Source organism: Paroedura picta, chromosome 1, assembly GCF_049243985.1.
Source record: "Paroedura picta isolate Pp20150507F chromosome 1, Ppicta_v3.0, whole genome shotgun sequence".
Classification (NCBI taxonomy): Eukaryota; Metazoa; Chordata; class Lepidosauria; order Squamata; family Gekkonidae; genus Paroedura; species Paroedura picta.
This window is the reverse complement of record NC_135369.1, coordinates 88840642-88864020: the sequence shown is the minus strand read 5'-3', so window position 1 is coordinate 88864020 and position 23379 is coordinate 88840642. Positions and strand designations below refer to the sequence as shown.

The 23379-nt window shown below is 42.4% G+C and overlaps 1 protein-coding gene across 2 annotated transcripts in view; it reads left to right on the top strand.

The window, feature by feature from the left end:
- The window catches only part of SMOC2 (SPARC related modular calcium binding 2), a 190565-nt gene that overhangs the window by 102954 nt on the left and 64232 nt on the right, over positions 1-23379 (top strand). Inside the window, exon 8 of one of the 2 annotated variants that reach the window (XM_077347117.1) lies at positions 15109-15295. In XM_077347117.1, coding sequence (XP_077203232.1) covers positions 15109-15295 — 187 coding nt within the window. Of the gene's footprint in view, positions 1-15105; positions 15296-23379 lie in introns of both variants that reach the window. The other variant, XM_077347109.1, reaches the window with a different exon arrangement.

Sequence of the window (23379 nt, the reverse complement as noted above, 5' to 3'; positions counted from 1 at the left end):
GGAGTCGAATCGGTGGCTACAGCTAATTTACAGCACTTCCAGTATTGTTTAGTGTGGGAGATAATGTTTGTCCTACAATGCAGCTTGTTAAATGGTTTTGGTTTTAAACTTTAAGGCCCTCCGCGGTCTGGGACCCACATACTTGAGGGACCGCCCAGCGCCCTATCCCTTGCCTTGCGCTCAGCGGGTTCAAATCTGATGGTCATTCCCAGCCCCCAGAAGGCGTGTTTGGCCTCAACCAGAGCCAGGGCCTTTTCAGTCCTGGCCCCTACCTGGTGGAATGAGCTCCCGGAAGAGGTGCAGGCCCTGCGGGATTTACCAGTTTTCCACTGAGCCTGCAAAACGGATCTCTTCCATCAGGTTTATGGTTGAGATCGGTGCCTCAACGGTAGATTGGACCCCTCTCTAAGGTTATCTGGCAGCAGCTGTTTCTTCCTCCCCGAGATATTGTTGGGTTGTAGCACCACCGCCGCTTGGCTCGGATGGGGTTATCAGTTCCTATTTAGACAACAGCTGCTTTGGGAGGTGGACTGTATGGTCCCTCCCCTGACCTTTCTAGGCTCCACCCCTAAATCTTCAGGAATTTCCCTACCTAGAGTCAGCAACCATATTAGGAACTCTAGTATTCTTTGGAAGGCTAGCAGGAGCTTCCTCATGAGAAGATCAGTAAGGGCTGAAAGCCTGAACAAAAGACAACTAATCCACCATGAGGAGGTTTCCCCAGGTAAAATTATCAATGATTTGAAGGATCCTAGTGGCAAATTGCCCCGACTAGGATAGCCCATGGTAGTCTGATCTTGTTAGATCTTGGAAGCTAAGCAGGGTTGACCCTCTGAATGGACTACCAAGGAATTCCAGGGCCACGATGCAGAGGTAGGCAATGGCAAACTACCTCTGTTAGTCTCTTGCCTCAAAAAACCCTACAGGGTCACCATAAGATGGCTGTGACATGGTGGCACTGTACATACACGCAGTGACAAATCAATTGTTGTACTGTAAAATAACACTGAAAGCCACTAGTTTGCTTCTAGTAAATGCTGAAATTGTTCACATAGCTTCATAGCTTGTATACCAGGGCAGGTTCTTATCATCAGTAGAGTTGTTCACCTCTTGAAAGCTGAATGCAACAACTGTATTTTCAACGTAAGTTGCTTGGAGTTGGAGAGGAAACTAAGGAAACTTGTTTATTTTGGCATCCAACATCCCTTAGGAGTTTCCCACTAAATCATATAAATAGGAAATGTGCTCATCTCCTCTGTGATGCATGAGCTAACAATTGTAAAAGTTATACGCTTAAATTCATGATAACAATGTGAGGGTGAAGGCTTATATGGCAGGCTTCTTTTGAATTCCATGTCTGTGCTAGCTTATTTGCCCCAAACAAGAGAAAGTTAGAGCAGGGAAGCTCATGATTACAAAACAAAGAGCAGCTGTACAGATTCTTAAACTGGATTAAGACCACAAGGTATGTGTGTGTGTGGGAGGGGGGTCTAGGCATTCAATCCATCCATTGTCACCAATCAGCTTCCTCTGTAAATAAGGGAACCAAGACCTTCCCCACCTGCCTTTTGGGCTACAAATAAACATGGAGAGAAATGTTAACACCTCCCTCATCCGCCTCCAATAACCTGTGCTTCTCAAAAAGGTACAAAGATCCTGATTGCAGAACTCTACATGTCTTGTCTTATTAGGCCCTTCAAACCTATTATCATTAACGTGTCTTGTGGGATTTAGGCATGGCTGTCTTTCTCTGAACTGCAGTGATAATCTGTATTTTTTTCTGTGCCAAAATGTAGAATTCTTGTTGTTAGTTGCAAAGTTGTGTCCGACCCATTGTGACCCCATGGACAATGATCTTCCAGGCCTTCCTATCCTCTACCATTCCCCAGAGTCCATTTAAATTTGCACCTACTGCTTCAGTGACTCCATCCAGCCACCTCATTCTCTGTCATCCCCTTCTTCTTTTGCCCTCAATCGTTCCCAGCATTAGGCTCTTCTCCAAGGAGTCCTTCCTTCTCATGAGGTGGCCAAAGTATTTGAGTTTCGTCTTCAGGATCTGGCCTTCTAAGGAGCAGTCCGGGCTGATCTCCTCTAGGACTGACCGGTTTGTTCGCCTTGCAGTCCAAGGGACTCGCAAGAATCTTCTCCAGCATCAGAGTTCAAAAGCCTCAATTCTTTGACGCTCGGCCTTTCTTATGGTCCAACTTTCGCAGCCGTACATTGCAACTGGGAATACCATAGCCTTGACTAAACGCACTTTTGTTGGCAGGGTAATGTCTCTGCTTTTTAGGATGCTGTCTAGATTTGCCATAGCTTTCCTCCCCAGGAGCAAGCATCTTTTAATTTCTTTGCTGCAGTCCCCATCTGCAGTCATCTCGGAGCCCAGGAAAATTCTTAGACCTCCTTAAAGTCTTCATGTACCACATTTCTTTGTTTTTCCTTGTTCTAAGTAATTGGGCAAGCATCCATTGTTGTTGATCATGATGATTATGAGGATGAGGATGATGAGGATAATAATAATAAATGGTGGAGGTCGAACATCATGCTTGTGTTTATCTAAACTGTAATAAAAGTATTGCCTTATTAGGTGAATGAATGCCAGCATCACTATTTCTTGTAAGTCTGCTTGTCTGGAGAAATTAAACATTTAGAATCTGTTCTATTTGAACTGCCCTGCTAAAAATAGGCTTTTAGGCTTTTCTGCCTTGTCACAAGTGGCTTCAAGTTAAACACTTGAACCTAAGGGCAAGACAAGGTGAGGGCCAGAATAGAAAAATATTTGTAGAAAACATGAAAAATAAATGTATGCTAATGCATGTCACAAAAAGAGCACAGAAAAACACTGCACTTTTTGTGAAACATACACAGAATATATCACTCAGTGTTGTTTATGGAGGGTGTTTTCTCTGGCATATGTTGTCTTTGAGGCCGGTAAGATATAATACAAAAGGGTCTGCATTCCAAGCCAGTTAATACAAACATGTCTGATACTTTGGTTGTAAGTATTAGGAGTACTAGTAACACTTGGTGGGCTACAGTTCAAGCATGCACCTTGTCATTTTAATGAAAACATCGCTACAGATGCATGTCACTGGATATTGTCCTATCATTGTACTATGCCAATCACTTAAAACTTAGATTGCTTTGTTCACATAGAGGGGGACACCTAAAAAATGATTGCTACAACACAGGAGTCATGCAATGACCAACAATGTGTAAACATAGCAAGGAACCATATGTCCCCAATATAAAATAATGCTCCTTATAGGCAACGATAAATGATCAAATGACCATTTGTTAGCCATATGTAGATTATGTATAGTTTGAAACTATGGGGCTTTTTGCACGGCTTCAAAATCGCACAATGGTTGCCAATTGGTAACGCTATTGATTTGCCATAACGCACGACGTCGTACACAATCTGCAACACTCCTGAAACCAATCCGCAAAAAGCGCTTCGTTGTAGCGCTTTCAGGGAAATCCCAAAAAGTGGATTCACCCTCCGGATAGCGATACACTCCTGCAACCAATCTGCAACACTAGCGCTAAAGACCTGTGCGTTACCATTGTTGCGGGTTCTTCAAAGTCCCTCCTCCTGAGCCTGTCCTCCAAACTTCCGGCGAAGCGATCGCCATTTTTTTTTCTCCGAGCGAGCGGGGATAAACGCACCAGCGAGCCTCTTTCTGTTTAGAGGCTTCCCTGGCTTCAGTCCTTCACCTTTAGTCACTAAGCACAAACCACATAAAAGCCCGTTTGCTGAAATAAAGTCCCTTTATTTTTTACACATTAATTCAGCCAAAAATCGGGCCCGTGAGAGGGGGGGGGGGGTTTATCACTCGAGGCAGCGTGCCAACGATCATACGATGAAACGACAGCTCACATTAGGCAGCTGGATGGGTCTCTCCGTTGCAACGAATCTACCTAGATTCGTTGCTATGGGTCTGTTTTTTTTTTTAAAAAACCTTTCTTAAAGGGAAAGGGGCTGTTTGGGAGCATGCTAACGGCTGCCCATTGGCTGCTTGACGGCCAGGGGCGGGACGAGCTTGGCAATAGCGCTTCCTTTCTAGCGATTTCTGCTGAGACCAGAAGCTTGTGGGAAACGCTAAAAAACGCAACTGATTCCACTACAAAGGCAGGTATGCATAACGACGAATTCCACTATTTTAAATGGCGATTTTTCATTCCGCAAACAATTTGCAACAAAGATCCCCGTGCGAAAAGGCCCTCAGCATCCACACATTGCAAAGAAGTGAATGGAAGCTAGAAAAAGAAGCATCACACTCTGGGAGTAATTAAAAATGCTTCTTTTCACTCCCTTTTCATAGTTCCATGTTGAAAAATAGCAAATCTAGAAGGAAAAGGAAGTGGTGGAGCCTGCATGGACAGCATGGCTAGCAGGTTTGGTTCTAAATAGGCTAACATGGGGGAAACACCCTGCATCCCCAGACTGCTGCAGCTAAAGCCCAGTACCTCCATGCTAGGGGTCTACAAAAGGAACTTCTGCCTCTGGAAGCAGCAGCAAAGGACTCTTTATCATCAACTTACACCAAGCTAGTTTGAGTTGTAACTTGGGCTACCTGGTCAGTCACTCATCAAGCAATGAAAACTAGCCCTCTACCCCTTTGTCCATTGTTGCTGTGATCCTTTTTATTTTAAAAAATGTACCTTTAATAATACTGCAGCAGCTTTTCCCCCTTTCCCTTTTGGGTGAAGGAGGTAGCTGCCTATTGATACCCACATTTGCTTGAAATAAGAAAACCACAACACCAGCACAATTCCCCCTAAGCCTGTCCTCCGCCTTCATGCATGGATTGTTTTTTGCTTAGGAAAGGAGCATGCTATTGATTCTTTCCCCCTTTATCAAATCGGCTATTTTCCTTCCCCAAGAAAGACATGTTGGTAACTGTATATTTGTCCCCTGCAGGGCACATTACCAATTGAGGGTGGTGGTGGTGGTGATGGTTTGCATTGGTGTACAGCAGTAAGCAGGTTTCCCTGTCCATGCATTGGTGACCTGCCCTGAAATGCTCTGAAATTTCTGTACAAGTTGCCATTTCATAGCTTCATCCACTGAGCCACCGTTTTGTGATGAGTAGCTCCCAAGGCTCTTGAAAACAATTAAATTATTTTCAGAAACAAAGTCATCCCTTCCTGATGTAGTCACATCCATCTTCCTGCTCTCACTAGAGATAGATTAGAATGATAGTAGGTGAATCCAATAAACTTGGAAGAAAATAAACTAGAATCAACCTAGATGAGATATGGATGCTCTGTAAAGAAAATTTTCCAGGAGTTGTTGAAAGTTAATTAGCAGCCCCAGGCAGTTCATCTGAAAACTGGATAAGGATGGGGTGGGGAGAAGGTGTTCAGTTTAACCTTTCCCTCCTGTGCCTCTTTAAACAGTCCTTTCAAAACTGCAATTATCTCTGGATACTGGGGGGGGGGGGGCAAGTTCAGACATCTGGAATGAGAAGTGAAAAGGAGCAGGATGGGGGTGATATTTAGCTGAGTGGAGTTAGAAGGACAAGACAAGGAAGAGAAGTAGCACAAAGCCCAGGAACAAAAGGGAGGAGAAATTTAATGGGAGAAAGAAGGGCGGGAGGAAGCATGGAATTATTAGAGTAGTGCTTCTAGGTGAGTGGAGAACAAGGGAGTGGGATGAGGACATGGGGGAACAATGCTGAGAGCAGGAATGTATAGAGGGAGCATTGAGAGCAAGGGAGAAAAACAGTAAGAGGACCAAGGTGTGGGAGAGCCCACAAAGTCACAAAATGAGGAGTGCAACTGTTTCTGATGTAGATCTCATCATGGAAGTCCTCAGTATTGCCCTTGGTCCAACCTGCGATTTTCTGGTTTGATTCAAGACAGAATGATCCCCCTGCTTTCATATAGGTAGCATTGTGTGTGTGTGTGTTGGGGGGGGGAGAGTTCTGTTTTTCTGTGTGGGGAGGGCTTGGTATCAGTAGCAGCAGATTAGGATATAAACCGAGTGAGGAAAAGAACATGCCAACAGATTCTGAAGAGAGAAGGGGTTAGTTAGTGGGCGCCCTAAAATGGGTGGAGGTAACTAATTATGGCCTGTGCCCCATAGCCATATGAAGATATTGATAAACAGTTCTTATTTTTAAGAGCATGCTCAGCCCAGTATGTAACATGTCATGTTTGCTTGTCATGCTGTTAAATTATTTCAGAGTAATTGTATCAGTTTCTATCATCCAAACATTCAAACCAAAGTCACCAGTAGCACAAGGATCTGTCTTCCTTCAGCAGGCAGTAGGAGTGTAGAAGAACATTTCCCCTCCGTCAGTGTTAAAAGGGAAGGAGGGGTGGGTATGTTTTTCATTCATTTTGCCATTGTTTTGCTCACAGACCAATGACAGAGCCAAGCCCTGGCCCGGGCTTTACTTCAAGAGCCAAAATAAAAGCTGAGCCATTGGAGCTGACTGTAAACATATGAAAAGCAAACCTCATGGAACTATATTAAAAAATTGCTGGAGATCTAAGGAAATAATCCCATGGTGTTCTTGCTGGCTCTTTTGCTTTCCTGGCTCATCTTCCTTTCTGGGCCCAGAATTATTCCAGATCCAGCCACCCATTTCAAGTGAGGTTTCAGATTTTATTAATTTCCCTGCTTCTTTAGAAAAGACATGTTTTGTACTTTCTGGGTGAATTAAAGCCTATGCAAAAGGCCAGCTCAAAGGCAGGAGCAACAACCAACCCTGCCTTGGCACAGCATGGCTAAGTACTGCTGTGTTCCATCTGTTGTGCATATTGAGGTCAAGGACAAGATGAGTGCCTTTGTCTTGTGGGTTGGCAAGGAGGGGCATGAGAGCATGAGATATCTGCTGCCGCCATGCAAAACTCACTTACATAAAGTTACAGCATTTCCAATTCTGGGGTGTTGCTTCAAAATCATGGGTGCGAGACTGTTTTAGTTAAACATGTCTACTCTGAATCCCATTGTATTCTTTGGGACTTATTCCCAAGTATGTCTGCATTGAATGACAGCCTTACAGTGCAATCCTATGCACACTTACCTTGGCACAAGCTGTATTGCTTGCTTCTGACTACATGTGTGTAGGATTATGCTGTACACCACTTCTTAAGCCCCATGTTGGGCTGAGAGGAAAACAACAAAGACAAGGGCCCATGATGTGGGGCATGGGGGGCCCCATCTTCTACTTTTGCCCAGAGCCCCAGAACCACTTAAACTGCTGCTGACATTCAGCTGCAGATGCATTGAATGTAGTGTGAGAATTATTCAACACACATACAAAGAAAAACCAAGCAAACATTGTATACAATTTATACATTCATTCTATCAATTTTTCTGTTTTGTTCTAAATGGGCGCCCACGTGCAGCTTTCAGCCACACTGCTTGTCTGGACAATATTGCTCTCAACAGCTCTTGTGTAACCATCAGTAATCAGGGAACTAACTTTCTGTTGTTAGATTTAAAAATATGCCAGCAGTTCTGCTTTATGTTAAAGATGTCAAAATCAATATGCCTAACAAATAATCATGATTGCTTCAGTAGATATAAGTTGTGGTGCACCTCAGTAAGTTAGTCTTCTTTTGGCTGTTCCTAAACCCTCATTGGCAACTTGTATTTAGACAGAGTTTTTTTCCCCCACCCATATAAGAATATATCTGTAATTCCAATGGGAATATTTGGGTTCTCTACAAAAATATTCTGTTTTTTAATACTTCTAAAACCATCTCATTCTTATTTATTCAAATACTGTATCCCACTTTCTCCTTTTAAGAAAATCCAAGGCAGTTCACAAACGTTTCAAATGAAAAATGCAATAGAACTGTATAGCAAAAATACTCTTTTGAAAAGTCCATCGTGAATGGGTAGTATCATAGGCACAGCATAAAAGGACATGAACATTTCCTGCACAACAAATTTACAATATGCACCACCAATTACAGCCAACTTTGCTGGAAGCTTCAACTTTTTAAAAAACATATTCTAATAATTTTAAAATGGAAGAGGATGAAACTGTCATAAACCACATACATGTATGTGAAATTCATATTTCCTAATATTCTTTAGTCAAGAAAATCTAACTTACTTACATTTATTTATCACCTGTGGAAATCCAGGCTGTTCAAGTGGGATTCTAAGGAGGTCTCTCATCCAGATACTATCAGGCCCATATTTCATAAGGCTGTTTTGAGATATAAGAAGCTACAATTAAGGTATGATTGGGCACAGATACAGTTAATTGCTGTGGTCACACACCTCCTTTACTCCTTCTAATTCTTTTTGTGCATGCAACTTAACTGAACACTTCCATGGCTTAACAAAGTTTCAGTTAACCATGATGTCTCAGCGTGAATGCCTTACCAACAGGAAATTGTTTACTTCACACATAAGTTAGCATTCTAAAATGGAGTGTGTAGAGTAAATAACCTCCCAATTTGCCAAAGCACAGCATTTGGATTTAGGGGTGAATTGCAGCTTGGCTATTTATTCTTAAAAAGTTACATTTATTTTGGGGATGGGCACTTGGCTGTGAAAAATGGTGCTGGAATGTGATTGGGAGTTGACACACGTAACTTTGCTAGACAAACAAAAAGGGGGGAGGAGGAGTCCTAACTTCTAGTCATTTAGCTAACTCCTGTGGAAGCACAATCTGCTGCAAGACAGGTAACTGAAGCCAGCCAAAGGCTCCTGTGCAGAGATAGGAAACACCTCTGCCAGCTTGGTATAGTGGTTAGGAGTATGGACTTCCAATCTGGCAAACACATGCAATCAGCTGGGTGACCTTGGGCTCGCCACAGCACTGATAAAGCTCTTCTGACCAAGCAGTAACATCAGGGCTCCCTCAGCCTCACCTGCCTGTTGTGTCTGTTGTGGAGAGAGGAAAGTGAAAGCGACTGTAAGCCACTTTGAGATGCCTTCTGGTTGAGAAAAGTGGGAAGAACCAGCTCTTCTTCTTCATTGTGACAGCTAGCAGTGGACAGAGATCCAGACAGCAGCGTGACTTTGTGTCCACTGTGCAGTAAATGTCCAAGTCAGGAAATGCTTGCCCAAGCTCCATGTGCTAGAAGGGGAGGAAAAAACAGGGTAAGAGGCTACAATGATGCTTACATCCAACTGGAATTTAATTGCAGCAGCCTGAGGTCTGAAGGGATTATTAGCATTATGTACCCTTCAACCAACCTGTTGGTGTAGCAAAAGCTTTTAATGTTCCAATCCTTACCACTGTTCTCCTTAATATTTGTGAAATGCCTCTGTGGGCATTGCGCTGTCTGAGACCACATCTGGTGTCCAGAATGTGCTTCTGCCCACACAGGTCAATCTGGACGTGCCCAGCTTTGCTGGGTGCAACCGGATCGTGCCTAGACCCTGCCTGGCTGCCGAGGAGGGTGCTCCTACTCTGTCCTGCCTTGGCTGCTGATCAACAAGGTCCTCCAGCTTGAATGCCACCCACCCACATGACCACCTGCAGTCCAGTCATTCTGCCCACCTGCGGGAACAACATGTAAGTGACTGGCCGCGCCCTCGGTGGGAGGACACCACTAGCACCTGTTGCATTCCTGGATGCAATGGGCTTTAATTCTAGTTTATAAATAAGAGGAAGGAAGGAAGGAAGGATCTAATTTAGCCAAAATTGGCTAAATTTACTTTCCAGCAAGGGCAAATTTCAGATAAAGTGGAACAGAATATTTTTGTATATTTTAATTTTGACCAGTACAGAACTGAAAATAATTATACAGAGAAGGATTATGATTTTAAATTCTGATTAACTTGAAATAACCATTACTTTGGAGCATTTTTTTAGCACAGTGTTTATGTATTCATAATGCATTTCCATAGGATCAGCCTTATAAAGAATTTTTTTTTACTGCAAAGTCAACCACAGAGTTAAATGATTTCATCTGTAGAGAGTAATCCCTGTATATTCAGCTGAGCAGGGAAGTGTATGGAATTGAAGATACATTCAGCATTCAGGCCACAAGAATGTACCCAAACTTTCAAGAGTGTTTAACGTTGGATGATCAGCTGTACTTTAGACAGCCTTAGGAGTCACAAACAGATAGAAAATCTTGGCTCCAGTATTCTCTCTAAACTGTATGCAGGAAGTTCTGCTCAGCAGCAGTCTGGAGCTACACAGGGTTTTGTACTGCTCACTGCCTATAGCCATTATATTCTGCTCAGTATGTGAACTGCACAAGTCAGTAGGGAAACCTAATTAGAGTGAACATTACTTGGATCTCTGATCCACATATGATATTTTGACACAGAATAACAAGCAGACATAGGCCCTTTCTGCACTCACAGCTTACTTTTGATTCTCAGCAAAGTCAGTATCCCTTTCATTCGAAGCCTGTGCCTGTACTCTAAACCATTTTTAAAATCTGATTTTCTCTTGGGATGGAATATGTTTTCTGCACCCTAATGAGAAAAATTGGATAATGTTTCAGCATTGTTTTGTTCTTTTTTTTTTTCCTTTTGGGCCTCATGGTTGGTCTCTCCTTATTGGCCAGTTTGGGGCAGGGCATTAAAACATTGTAGGGAGAAATTCTTCCATCTGCATTTACTGTCAGGCAGCCATCTTGCTTCTCCCCCATCTTCAGTACTGCTAGACATTTAATGTTTTTTCTATACAGGCTTAATGTAACCCCCCCCCCAATAATGCAGGAGGGGCCAAAGATGATGATGCTGCATCCAAGTGCTTCACAACAGAGGTGTGGCAGGGTCCACACTGGCAGCCCCTTCAGCAACAAAGTGCTTGCTGTATCATTCTGCCTTTGAGCATGCACACCCCTCCATACTCACCCCTCCCTGCTGCCACCTCATTTCGCCAAGGATCTATGCATTTGAAGGCTGCTTGTCCTTTTTGTGGCTATCCACCAATATCACTCTCCTTTTCTAACATTCTAACATTCTAGCTACTTTAACTAGCAATGAAGAGCACAGGTACAATGGACACGTATTAGACATCTCCAAGTATCATATCTACATCTTCAGGCTGCATTAATTGAAAAGTGTTCAAGTGAGCTTTAAATACTCATGAATATTCATTGTTAACTACAGTTAATTCAGATTCCTAGTTCTAACAGATGTGAGCAGTTTTATGCACAAAATACCTAGAAATTTTAGTAATATTGTGAAAATTCAGACATTGCCATTATTTTATTTATTGGCTGTCTAGTTTAGAGTTCTGAGGATGCCAGAGAGAAGAGTGAGAAAAAGAGTGGCTCAATGGATAAATAACTGGGATATATTCAGATTCACAGAATTACATGGAGATATTGCCTCCAAAGAGAATAACACTGAGAGAGCCAGCTTGGTGTAGAGAGCCAGCTTGGCGTAGTGGTTAGGTGTGTGGGCTTCTAATCTAGTGAGCCGGGTTTGATTCCCCGCTCTCCCACATGCCACCACCTTGGGCTCGCCACAGCACTGATAAAGCTGTTCTGATCGAGCAGTGATATCAGGGCTCTCTCAGCCTCACCCACCTCACAGGGTGTCTGTTGTGGGGAGAGGAAAGGGAAGGCAATTGTAAGCCCCTTTGAGACTCCTTCGGTTAGAGAAAAGCAGCATATAAAAACCCAAAAAATTAAAATTAAAAAAAGTCTGGCTTTCCAAAGGTTTCTATATATTAATTCTATTTGGGCATGCATTTTGATATAATCAAACCAAAATTACACCCCAAATTAAATGTTTTTGGTTAGCCTGGGGATACCCAAAGTGTCCCAAAACACTCCTGTAATGAAAATTTATCTCATGGAATTTGGAGACTGTTTGGGGCTTTCAAGATTTTTAAGAGCAGGAAGGAAAAATGGGGAAACTGGCTCTAGGCAAAGAGCTGATAGTCATTGTCTTCCTTTCCTTTAAATTGTAAAGGGATAATATTTTCTATAGAGATATGTGTCCCACCATCCATAGGAGATTCCTTCATGTCAGTCAAGCCCTATAGAAATGCAGGAGTATCCCTGTTGGCCTGTATGATATTTTCTGTCTGTGGTGGTGGGAGCTGTTGCCTCCAATGCTGGAGATGGAGAGAAAGAAATTATGCCAGAATGGTGAGTCCTTACCTTTTAACAATTTGAAGAACCATTAGGAGAGGCCAGGTCAGCCCTTAATGGTTAGTCAGTGTCCACTGTCTGGGAAGCGGGAGAACATGAGCACAAGAAAAAAGTGAAGGGTCATTCATGTGATTCAGATTCGGCCCGAACTGATTCAGGCTGAATCCAAAACAATCGGATTATTTTTTGTGCCTAATTCCAACCTGCTGGCTACCCCTGGTCCCAGAGAGGTCCAGCTGGCCTCAGCCAAAACCAGAGCCTTCTCAATCTTTGCTCCTGCCTGGTGGAACAAGCTGCCAGTGGAGATTTGGGCCCTGACAGGGTTGTCAAGGTTCCATAGGGCCTGTAAAATAGCACTGTTCTTGAGGATCAGCTGTTTGGTGGGGTCTTTCACAATTATCAAATCAAGCCCAACTTGATTAGGGCTTTTCTGATTTGGTTTGTTTAAACTGATGGGCTGAGTGATTTCACTTGGATATGCCCCAAAAGTATTTTTGGACTTATCTGAACCAGTCACCCATCCTTAGTGCCTATAGTTAAGTAATATAGGCAAATACTGACTAGGTCCCAACCATATGAGATGTGTGGAATCAGGGATGATGTAACTGAGGTCTCTTGATTGCCTTAATGTTTCATTAAATGAGCTACAGGGTTATAATTTCAAGAAGTTACAGTCCCCCTTTTCCCAATACAAATGAGAAATTCTGTGTGCTTATCCTTCCTATGTATTTTGGCAGACATTTAATACTTTATTTCTTTTGGTTTTTCTTTGGATTAGTAATCAAACATGTCATGGGCATTTTGCTTGTACGAAAAGCTGAAGATAGTTGAAATTCTTTGAAACAGATGGTCAGATGGAAGGACTGTAATTTCACAATAGTTTTTGTGTTGAACATAACCATTAGTTTCTTTTTGAGGCTTGCCACTGGGGATTCTCTTTAACTTGGATGTTAGACACTCTTAAAGCGCATTGCTTCACATGTATCACTTTGCAGGAGGGTTTTTTTTAAGTACACTAGCATTGTCTTACCTGCTTTTGTGGAATGAGTGCATTGAATGTCAAAGTTTAATAAAAAGCTCTCTGACTCTGGAAAGCATCCATTTCTAATTGCCCATTCATGTCCCATTACACTAATGAAAGAACAAGGGTAGGGGAATTAAGAATGAATGGATTTCTTAATTTTGATTATGTTTGTCACAAGCAGATCACTGGAATTTGTGGAACTGAGATGACATGTTAAAGAAGGAAATGTTAAAGCAGAAGCACACAGATGTTTTCTGTGAAATTTTACAGATTTAGTGATTAGTGCAGAGTTGATAATCACTTAATACATGGGTGCTTTACATTTCACAGTGATGAAAAACATATTCATGGGCCAGTTTCCACTGATTGCAGTTTCCTACTGCAGATTCTCCCCTATAAGCTCTTTATGAGGGTTTGCTGATCTGGTGGAGCACAATTTGGGAAGACAGAGAAGGCTGAAATGAATGGGGGAAGGCAAGGAAGATTCCTTCATCTGTCATTACACCAATCATGCTATGAAGGTTCCAACCCAAGATGTTTTCCCACTCAAGTGTTACAGGGATAGCTGGCTTTCAAAACACTAAATATTAATCAAGGAATACACAGTCCTCTCAAAGTACATATATGCTGCTACATTTTCAGTTTTCAGAAAACTTCAGTTTTATATTAAAAATCCCTATATTTGTGTAGATTAGATACATCGACATTTGTTCTGGTCCGATCCTCTGGAGCAACAGAAAACAACTCTGCTCCATCTTCTGTATGACAGCCCCACAAGTATTTGAAGATAGTTATCATATCACCTCTTAGTTGCCTTTTCTCCAGGTTAAACAAACCAAGCTCCCTCAACCTCATACAACTTATTCTCCAAACCCCCCACCATCTTCGTAGCCCTCCTCTGGACATGCTCCAACTTCTCTACATCTTTCTTCAGTTATGGTGTCCAAAGTTAAACACAGTACTCTATGTGAGGTCTTGCCAGATTGGAGTAAGTCGGTAACATTATCTGGACACTATAGTTCTTTTAATAGAGCCTAATATTCTCTTTGCCTTTTTAGCTACCGAGTCGCAGACTCATGTTCATTGTATCATCTATTAAAGCTCCCAGATCTTTTTCACATGTACTACTGCCAAGACAAATCTCACCCACGCTAAAGTGATGCCTATGATTTTTCCTATCTAAATGAAGAACTTTATATTTATCACAATTCAAATTCATTTTAGCCCAGTTTTCCAGCCTGTCAGGATCATCTTCTACTCTGATTCTGTCTTCTGATATATTTGCTACTCCTCCCAGTTTAGTGTCATCTGCAAATTTAATAAGGACCCCCTCTATTCCTTCATCCAAATCATTTATAAATATGTTGAACGACACAGGGCCGAGGACAGATCCCTCAGGCACTCCACCCCTCTCTAAGAAGATGACAAATGATTTAGAAGCACCCTTTGGGTGTGATCTGTCAACCAATTCTCAATCCACCTAACATTAATATGATCTATACAACATTTTGTCAATAAGAATATCATTTAGAACCTTATCAAAAGCCTTACTGAAATCAAGATAAACTATATCTACAAACTATATCAGCATTCTCCTGATCAGGCAAGGTAGCAAATTTTTCAAAAAAAGAGATAAGTTTAATCTGATATGACTTGATATTGAGAAAGCCATACTGACTCTTAGCAATTACAGCTATCCACTCTAGCTGCTCAAGGACTAACTGTTTGATGATTTTGCAACACTGAGCACAATTTCACTCACAAGAAAAGACTGAGGAGAAGTAGGAATTGAACAATTAAGCCCTCTCTTAATCACCTGTTACAGATGTCCTGCCTTTAGTGTGGATTTTTGTGTCCTGCCTTTTTGTGGATTACTTTAATTGTCATCATCACCACCAATAATGATTCACACCAGCAGGAGGAAAGTAACATAGTACCATATCTTTAAGCTCCATTTTACTTTGACTCCTTGGCTAACCTACCAATAAGCTGATTAGTCCATAGGCGATAACCAGAGCTTTGTCATTCTTTTTTTCCAGCAGCATCATCATGCGATCAAGAACTTCAGTCAGCATTAGAAGAAGCCAAGCAACCTCAAAAAGACAATGTATTCATTCCAGAATGTGCTAATGGTGGCCTTTATAAACCTGTGCAGTGCCATCCTTCCACAGGATATTGCTGGTGTGTGCTTGTGGACACAGGACGGCCAATTCCTGGCACATCAACAAGGTAAGCAATCCGGGTGGGTAATGGTGCTTGGTTTTTGAAAACCTGCATACTGATAAGATGGGAGTTTTCTAGTTGAGTTATTTTCCACCAGAAGGGCAAATAGACACTCCACTCCTGCAGAATATATCTATGTGATCCCCCCCCCCAATAGTTTATCAATCTCATGATTCAATGAGAGAGGTATATCAGCTGCCATAGTAGAGGAGCGGCAAGAAAATCACAGCAACACAGATAAAAATGTTTGCATCCGTGGAACTATGTATGTGAAAAGTGTTATGGGGAAAGTGTATCCATATAAGAAAACAAATTCAGCCTCAGAAAGGATTCCATGATTACTCAGAGACAATCCGCTCATCCAGTTTTCATATGACTAGTGTCAGTGGAGCAATAGCTTGGAACCAGTAGAAAGAAGAAATTTATTTTTAACATTGTGTTAATAGTAAGTTGAGGTTCACAAACTTTGATGGAGCCAGAAACATGGTAAGCCATGTTTAGCAGATGCATGCAAAGAAAATATCATGTTCCAGAGGAAACAATTTCTGCTTTGGCTTCTTTAGGAAGGTTAGTGTGAGAGTTCACCCAAGGTAGGATAATCTAGATGCAAGCACAAATTATTTGAAGGACTCTTATTTTCCACATACAAAACTGTGTTCATACAGAGTGGTTTTTATAAAGGCAGTAGCTGGAATCTGTTTCTTTGCTTACACTTGCTGTTCTTTCTGTAAATGAGAGCCTGTGCTTCTAAATAACGCTAAAGAAAGTCTTGCAACATTTTAACAGATAATCTGGAATTTTGCACTCATGATTGGGTGACACCTGCATAATGGGAAATTTCAGTCCATAGGTTTAGGAGCAGAAGTGGTTCACCATTTTAACTTGGAGGAAAGTGGTATCAAGTTGCACCTAATTTATGGCAGCCCCACAAATATGAGAATAATAGAGGTAAAGCAAGAGATGAATAGAGGCAGTTTACCATTGCCTGCCTCTGTGGAACAACCCTGGACTTCCTTGGTGGTCTCCCATCCAAGTACTAACCAGATCCTATAAAATCAGGCCAGCCTGATCCACCCAGGTAAGGACTTATCAAGGACTCAAAAAGACCTGAGAAACTTCAGTGAGCATTTAAATGGCTTCCAAGAACCTTAAAAGGCACATATTCTAAATACGAATTCTTAAAATCAAAAACACAAACAGCTGCTGTGTACTGAATCAAACCTTGATCTGTCCAGGGCATATTCTGCATAGAATGATCCCCCCCCCCATTCATTCTTACTGATCTCCGTTCGATTTGGGCCCGGACATAGTGAGTGATCTGCAACAAACAGTTTCCCCGAATGGAAACAGCCTTTGGTTGCTTTCGCCATCTGCATCTCGGTGGGCTCCCCCACCCAACTGTAGCCCTCCTTAGTGCTTCTCGATCATGTCACCCCTCCCCCAGTTTGTGGTGGGCTGCCAGGAAATTTAGGACCCCCTGCACCACTTTAAAGCAACCTTGCACATATCGGCCTCCCCACCCCTCCCTCCCTCCCCCGTGCATAGCAAGATGTGAGCCTTTTAAATGCATGGCTGAGGACAAGGGGGGGGGGGAGTTGCAAGTGCCACTGAGCTGGAGCTTGGAGGACAGGTCACCAGAAAACTGAGTTTCCATTAAGACAAAGAATATATTATGCCTCAAGCCCCTTAAATAATAATAAAAAAACCAGAAAAGGCTCCGTAAAATGTATGTTCAGATTAGCGAGCAGAGAGTGGAAAGTAACATAAAATTGTGAATAATGGAATGATATCAGTCTCTCAACAATCCCAAGCAAAGGATACAAAGGATAGCCCTTTCATTTCTGTCCGCAACTCGACCAATCAGCAAGAGAGAACCGCGCTACGTCAGCATTGAAAACGTGAGGGTGACTCGACCAACCAGCAACAGACAAACATGCTACATCAGCATTGGAAATGCAGGGGGGGTAGGAGTGCCAGTTAATACAAAGCCACAGACATCTACACTTAATCTGTTGGGCTTCCAGAGTACTTTAGTTGGATATCTCAGAAAATAAGCACTCCTTGATATTCCGGTCAAAAGGTAGGGTCAATGCAGGTCGAGGCATGAAGGTTGCAGATGGAAAATTTCCATCGACCAAAATCAAGATGGAAATCAATTTCAGTGCTGACGGGAGGGATTTAATTGATCTGGGATTGCAATAAAAGTTTCGTGCAGATTCAGCCCAGATCAATATTGTCTATTTTGATTGGCAGCATCTCTTTAGGGCAGGAGTAGGCAAACTGTGGCCCTCCGGATGTCCATGGACTACAATTCCCATGAGCTCCTGCCAGCAAATGTAGTCCACGGACATCTGGAGGGCCACAGTTTACCTACCCCTGCTTTAGGGTTTCAGAGTCTCAAGGGTCTCAGGATCTCTAGGGTTTCATGTCAGCTGCTCCTTTTCTAACTGGAGCTGCTGGAGATATACCTGAGCCATTCGGCATGCAAAATGAATGCTCCCCCGCTGAGCGGTGTCCGCACCCCAGAACTTTATTTCTAACTGCTGTCTGTGCTGTCATTTCCTAGTCTTCTCTTTCCTTATTTGTCTTTTGATGCAACAGAAACTGTGTCACATTCTTTACATGACTGTATATCTGGTGACTCTTCCGTGTTTTCTTTGAGCCCTAACTTGAATAATGGAGTATATCAGCTTAATATTTTCAAAGAAGTTTCTAGCCCTCCTAGCTGATTACCAACTGCCCTGTGTTTTATTTATCATCGACTGATGTTGCTTCTGCAGCTTCCATTACTTCAGTGTAAGGATAAAGCAAGTTGAGAGACCAGGGAATGGCTTGAAAGCATGGGAATCTGCTGACACTGTCCCCCAGTAGTGACGACCTGAGCTCCACAGATAAGCCTCTCTAAGTTGCATGGACCAAACACAGGGGGTTGAAACATAATACACATTTTAAAAGCTCAGTCTTTACTTAGCCAATGGGCTAACATTTATTTACCAACATATGCTAGACAGCAAAGAGCACAGATACTGTCTGTGCTGTGATATAGAACTCCTAATACATCTAGCCGTGTTAAAATGGCCAGAGACTACAGGAAGGGAACATGAATTGCAGCAGGGGAAAGTGGTAGTGGGAGAAGAAGGAAGAATGCAGAAAAGGGGATCAGATTAATCTGGGAGCAGGCCAGCTGCCAGAGACTACATTAGTGCACCCAGCTCAAAGATTTCATTCTTTCGTTGGCTGGTTAAAAGAGGTCACATATCAACAGTCACTATCCCCTCCATCCAAAGCTTGCCATCAAAACAGCTTCTGTTCTTCATACCGAAAAGTAACACAGACTTGCCTGAGCATGAAATTGCATTGCACCTTCATGGAGCAACCAGTATCTGATGGGCAAATGGCCAGATCCACAAATGTTCGCTTCCCTCAGACAATGAGAAGATAAATTAAACAATGGGAGCAGGGAGGCATGATCCCTTTTGTTCCAGCCATTTGTCATTCTAATGGCTAGCAGAGCATCAAAACATTCTGAGATTTGTTCTGAATCATGACTTTAAGGAGAGAAGGTCTTAATTGGCATGTAGCAGATTTGCCTTGCCTGGTAAATGAACATTCAATTGACTCTAGTCAGTCTCTTTCAGTTTAGTCCAGTGGTTTTCAACCTTCCTAATGCCGTGACCCTTTAATACAGTTCTTCATGTTGTGGTAACCCCCAACCATACAATTATGCAAGTGTTCTTTCACAGAAATTAAACCCAAAGTAACCAATGGTGTGAAGGTCCATTGTTCATGATTGTATATAAATTGTTTTTCTTTCTGGGGTTTCTCAGTTCAGTTCTGCCTCCTATCCCACCATGCTGATCTCACATTTTTTCGCTGCTCCAGACAAAAGAATGTTCTATCTCAATCTACCCTGCAAGGCTGTTGTGTGGATGGCACCCCCCAGCCAAGCTGCTTGCTCCACCGTGACCCCTGTGAAAGGGTCATTCGATCCCCAAAGGGGTCACCAACCCCCAGGTTGAGAACCACTAGTTTAGTCTATCTCCCAGAGTTCTTGTGAGAATAAAATGATAACGGGGAGTACTCCACATACAGGACTGAGTTATATATTGACTAGGGGCAAAGCCCATTGTATCCAGGAATACAACAGGCACTAGAGCTTGGGGATGGGAAGAGGAAGAGGAGGGGTGTCCAGTCTGGAAGGGCATGGGGGTGAAAGGGTGTGGTGTATGGGGTGTGTTGGCCTGGTGGCAAATGAAGACATGGGAATGGAGAGGTGTCTCAAAGCAGTTTACAATTGCCTTCCCTTCCTCTCCCCACAGCAGACACTCTGTGAGAGAGGTGGAGCTGAGAGAGCTCTGAGAGAACTGGGAATGGTCTGCAGTCACCCAGAAGGCCACAGGTGTCTCAAAGCCTTCCCTTCCTCTCCCCATAACAGACACCCTGTGAGGGAGGTGGGGCTGAGAGAACTCCCCAGTTTAGAGGCTGCCATTCTTTATTTGTTACCCTACAATGGCTCTCAGAGACCAATGATAGAGTTGCTCTTCTACCTCCCCCAGCTGTTTCGTCCTGCTAAAATAGGTCCAACATTAAAATATTTGTCAAGGAATCTTCAAGTCACCTCCAACTGAAGGGATTTCTCCTCAGAATTCCCACAGAACATAGAGACCAGGCCTTATAGGGCTCTCTCTCTGATTGGCTGACCCTCCTTTCCCCACATTCGCATTGGCTCTGGTCACCATCTGTTGGAGGGAGCCTCACTGAGACCAGCTTCCAAGATTTGAAAGGCCCTTTCAAGCTTCATAGAATCATAGAATCATAGAGTTGGAAGGGGCCATACAGGCCATCTGGTCCAACCCCCTGCTCAACGCAGGATCAGCCCAAAGCATCCTAAACCTTCTTAGGGGCATGTTGAGGATGGACCATTTTTATTCTGTAGAGGCAATTTCTTTGGGTGAATCTTTGCTGGGTAGACCTTCTGTGTAGGAGACATGAAGAAATTAGACCCCAGCAAGTTCAAGGGGGCGTTAAGAGCCAGAAGTACAGAGGGTGGGGATTATTAAATGTCCTTAGTTTATTAGGACAAGTGCAGGGTATATTTGTTGGAACACCTTTGGATCCCTAATGGCCCCTCAGACCTGGTTTGTGGTTGCAGAACTGAGGTGGAAGAGCCCTGAGAGAGGAAAATAGATTAGACCAACCTGAAGGACTCCTATGCAACCCTGGCAGGCATCTGACAGTTTATTCAGCAGTCTGAAGCAAAGTGAGTGAAGGTGTTGGACATGACAGTTAGGGGTGGGAGATGCAGCCAGATTTGGCAGCCAGCAGGACTACACAGGCAGGAGCATTCATTGGCCCTTAAATTGTGAGGCCCAAAAGGTAATTAGGCCTTTTATTATAGTTAGAGATTGTGTCCAGTAATACTGAACATGTAAAAGGCAGGCAGAAATAATACATATGAGTCAAACTAAATGACACAGTGAGATCTGTGATTGAATCTCCTTCTCTCTCTGCCATCATAGCATTTTAAAAATGCTAATCTAGTTTGAATTGAGGCATGGAAGAGAAAGAGGATTGTAATGTTTCCCCCATGGAGTTTCATCAATGAAAAATGACCCTTCCTTCATACTGTAACGAGCTCTAAAATAGAGAAAAGGCAGATAGTGGGAGGCAAAGCTGAACACTTGGCAGGTTTCCCCCCAAAATCTGTAATTGATACTTGAACAGGTTGACTCTCTCCTGAGTGCCTGAGGTGTGGGAGGGAGATTCCGGGAGGGGGGGGGGGTTACAATCTTTGAGAATTTTATCCCAGTTGGGTGGGAGGCAAAAAAGTGTGGGGCAGAAATGTGTTTCCCATTGAAACCAGTGAGAATGTCTTCTGGATGCAATTATGACTTTGAGTGTGATCTAACAATATTAAGGAATTTGAGCAAACTCATGAACAAAATGACCTGCATTCAGAACTAATTGCTTTGCACATTTGTGCTATTGTCCTCTCTGAAGTGTGCATTCTTTTTTTTCTTTTTTTAAGTAAAAAGCAGCCTCCAGGAAAGGAATTACATTGCTCTCATTTGCTTGGCATCATTCTTCATTAGCAGGGATGATGGCTAAGGCAATTGTCCATCTGTTTGACAAATCTTATTTCTTGACATTTCCAAAAGGAAAGTTGATCTCATAGCAATTGCAAGTGGGTCAGATATAATGATATTGATATTGAAATCACAGCCAATAACTGGGCTGAAGTCAAATTTCCTGTCACAGCCCGAGAATTACTTAAGATTCCAGGCAGAGTATTGGGGGGGGGGGGGAGAGAAAAGATGCAGAACCACAGAAAGCTATTTTTTATGTTAGATTCTTTGGGCAATCTATCAAAACATTTTACTGGAACAAGCACAAAAAATATGCTGTAAGCAAGGAAAATGTTGTCGTTTGACATTCTGGATGACCAGAAATCCTTTGTACAGGTTTTGAATGTCAGTATGGTTTGGGGTCATTTTAAAGATCACACTCAGATAAGAGAATGTATAAGTCAAAAGGGAGCCCAATTAAGTTCTCTATTGCATTGTGAAGATGTTTCTGGTCTTGGTTGCTGTTCAGCATGAATTTGACTGTGTATTCCTCTTTTTTTAAAAAAATGATCCAGGTACATATCCCTTTCCGTCCAGAATTCTATATATGCCAGGGGGGGGGGGGGGGGCACAACAATTTATCCCCTACCTGAAAACTTAAATGGATTTATTTGTCTTTTATCTTATAGTCCTATCTTTGAAAATCTCTCTCAGGAAAGCTCTGTACTTGTGTAATATCAGACCAACACAATCAGGAGTTTGCATCATGCAGACTTACTATAAATTCACATGTTTCTCATGCTCATTACAAATCCATTTGTTTTCTGTCTGGGCTCAAAATATATTCACAGTGAGCCAATCCTGATCTTTATCAGGAATACTGTTTGCAATCATGTATACCACCAAAAAATCTTCTTCTAGTCATTTATTTAAATTAATATTTTTTAAAAAACTTAACTTAAAAAATTAAATCTTAAATTAAATTATTTTTTTTAAAAAAAATCTTAATTCTTCCTTTCCTCTCATTGGTGATCCAAAGTGGCTTAAATCATTCCCCTCATTACCATTTTCTCCATTTTATTGTGTTAGATTAAGATGAATGGGTGACTGGTCCAAGGGCAACCAGTAAACTTCCATGAGAGAGTCATACTTGGGTCTCCTGTGCAAAGGTATCAGTAATGACTTGGTTAAAACTGTTGCAAAGTTTTGAGATTAATGCTGTAGCTTGCATCTAGCTAGGCGCAAACATAGAAATAAATGGACTTTGCAGAATTCTACTTGAACATGATCTTGTGTAACACATAGCCCTTTTCTCCCTATCTTTTCTTTCTGTGGAGTGGATGAAATAAAGCCCTAAGGGCTAATGGGGAGGAGTTAGGGTGGGCCCTATCTGTGATAAAAACTCAGAGGGGCGAATCAGGAGCCGCAAACAAATGGGCTTTATTCCTAGTTTTGTATAGTGCCTGGAAATTAGTTGTACAGAATCTTGCACAGGTAGAAACCCAAGTGTGATACAATAAATTTCTACCTAATACATGCAGCTACTGTGGTCTTTTTCTTGCATTTACAATTTTGCAGAAGCTATAAGGCTGTATCCAACCCAATCATAGAATCATAGAATCATAGAATCATAGAGTTGGAAGGGGCCATACAGGCCATCTAGTCCAACCCCCAGCTCAACGCAGGATCAGCCCTAAGCATTCTAAAGCATCCAAGAAAAGTGTGTATCCAACCTTTGCTTGAAGACTTCCAGTGAGGGGGAGCTCACCACCTCCTTAGGCAGCCTATTCCACTGCTGAACTACTCTGACTGTGAAATTGTTTTTCCTGTTTGGTCCATATTCTCCCAGGGAACAAAAGTGCAGTATCTATGTGTGATGGCACTACAGGTGTGGAACTCCCTCCCCAGGGATGTCTGTTTTACTCAGTTTTTCTTAGTCTTTAGACATCAGGTGAAATTATTGTGTTTCCGAGGTATTTAGTACCTCTTATTTATTTATTATTATATATTATATTATATTATAAT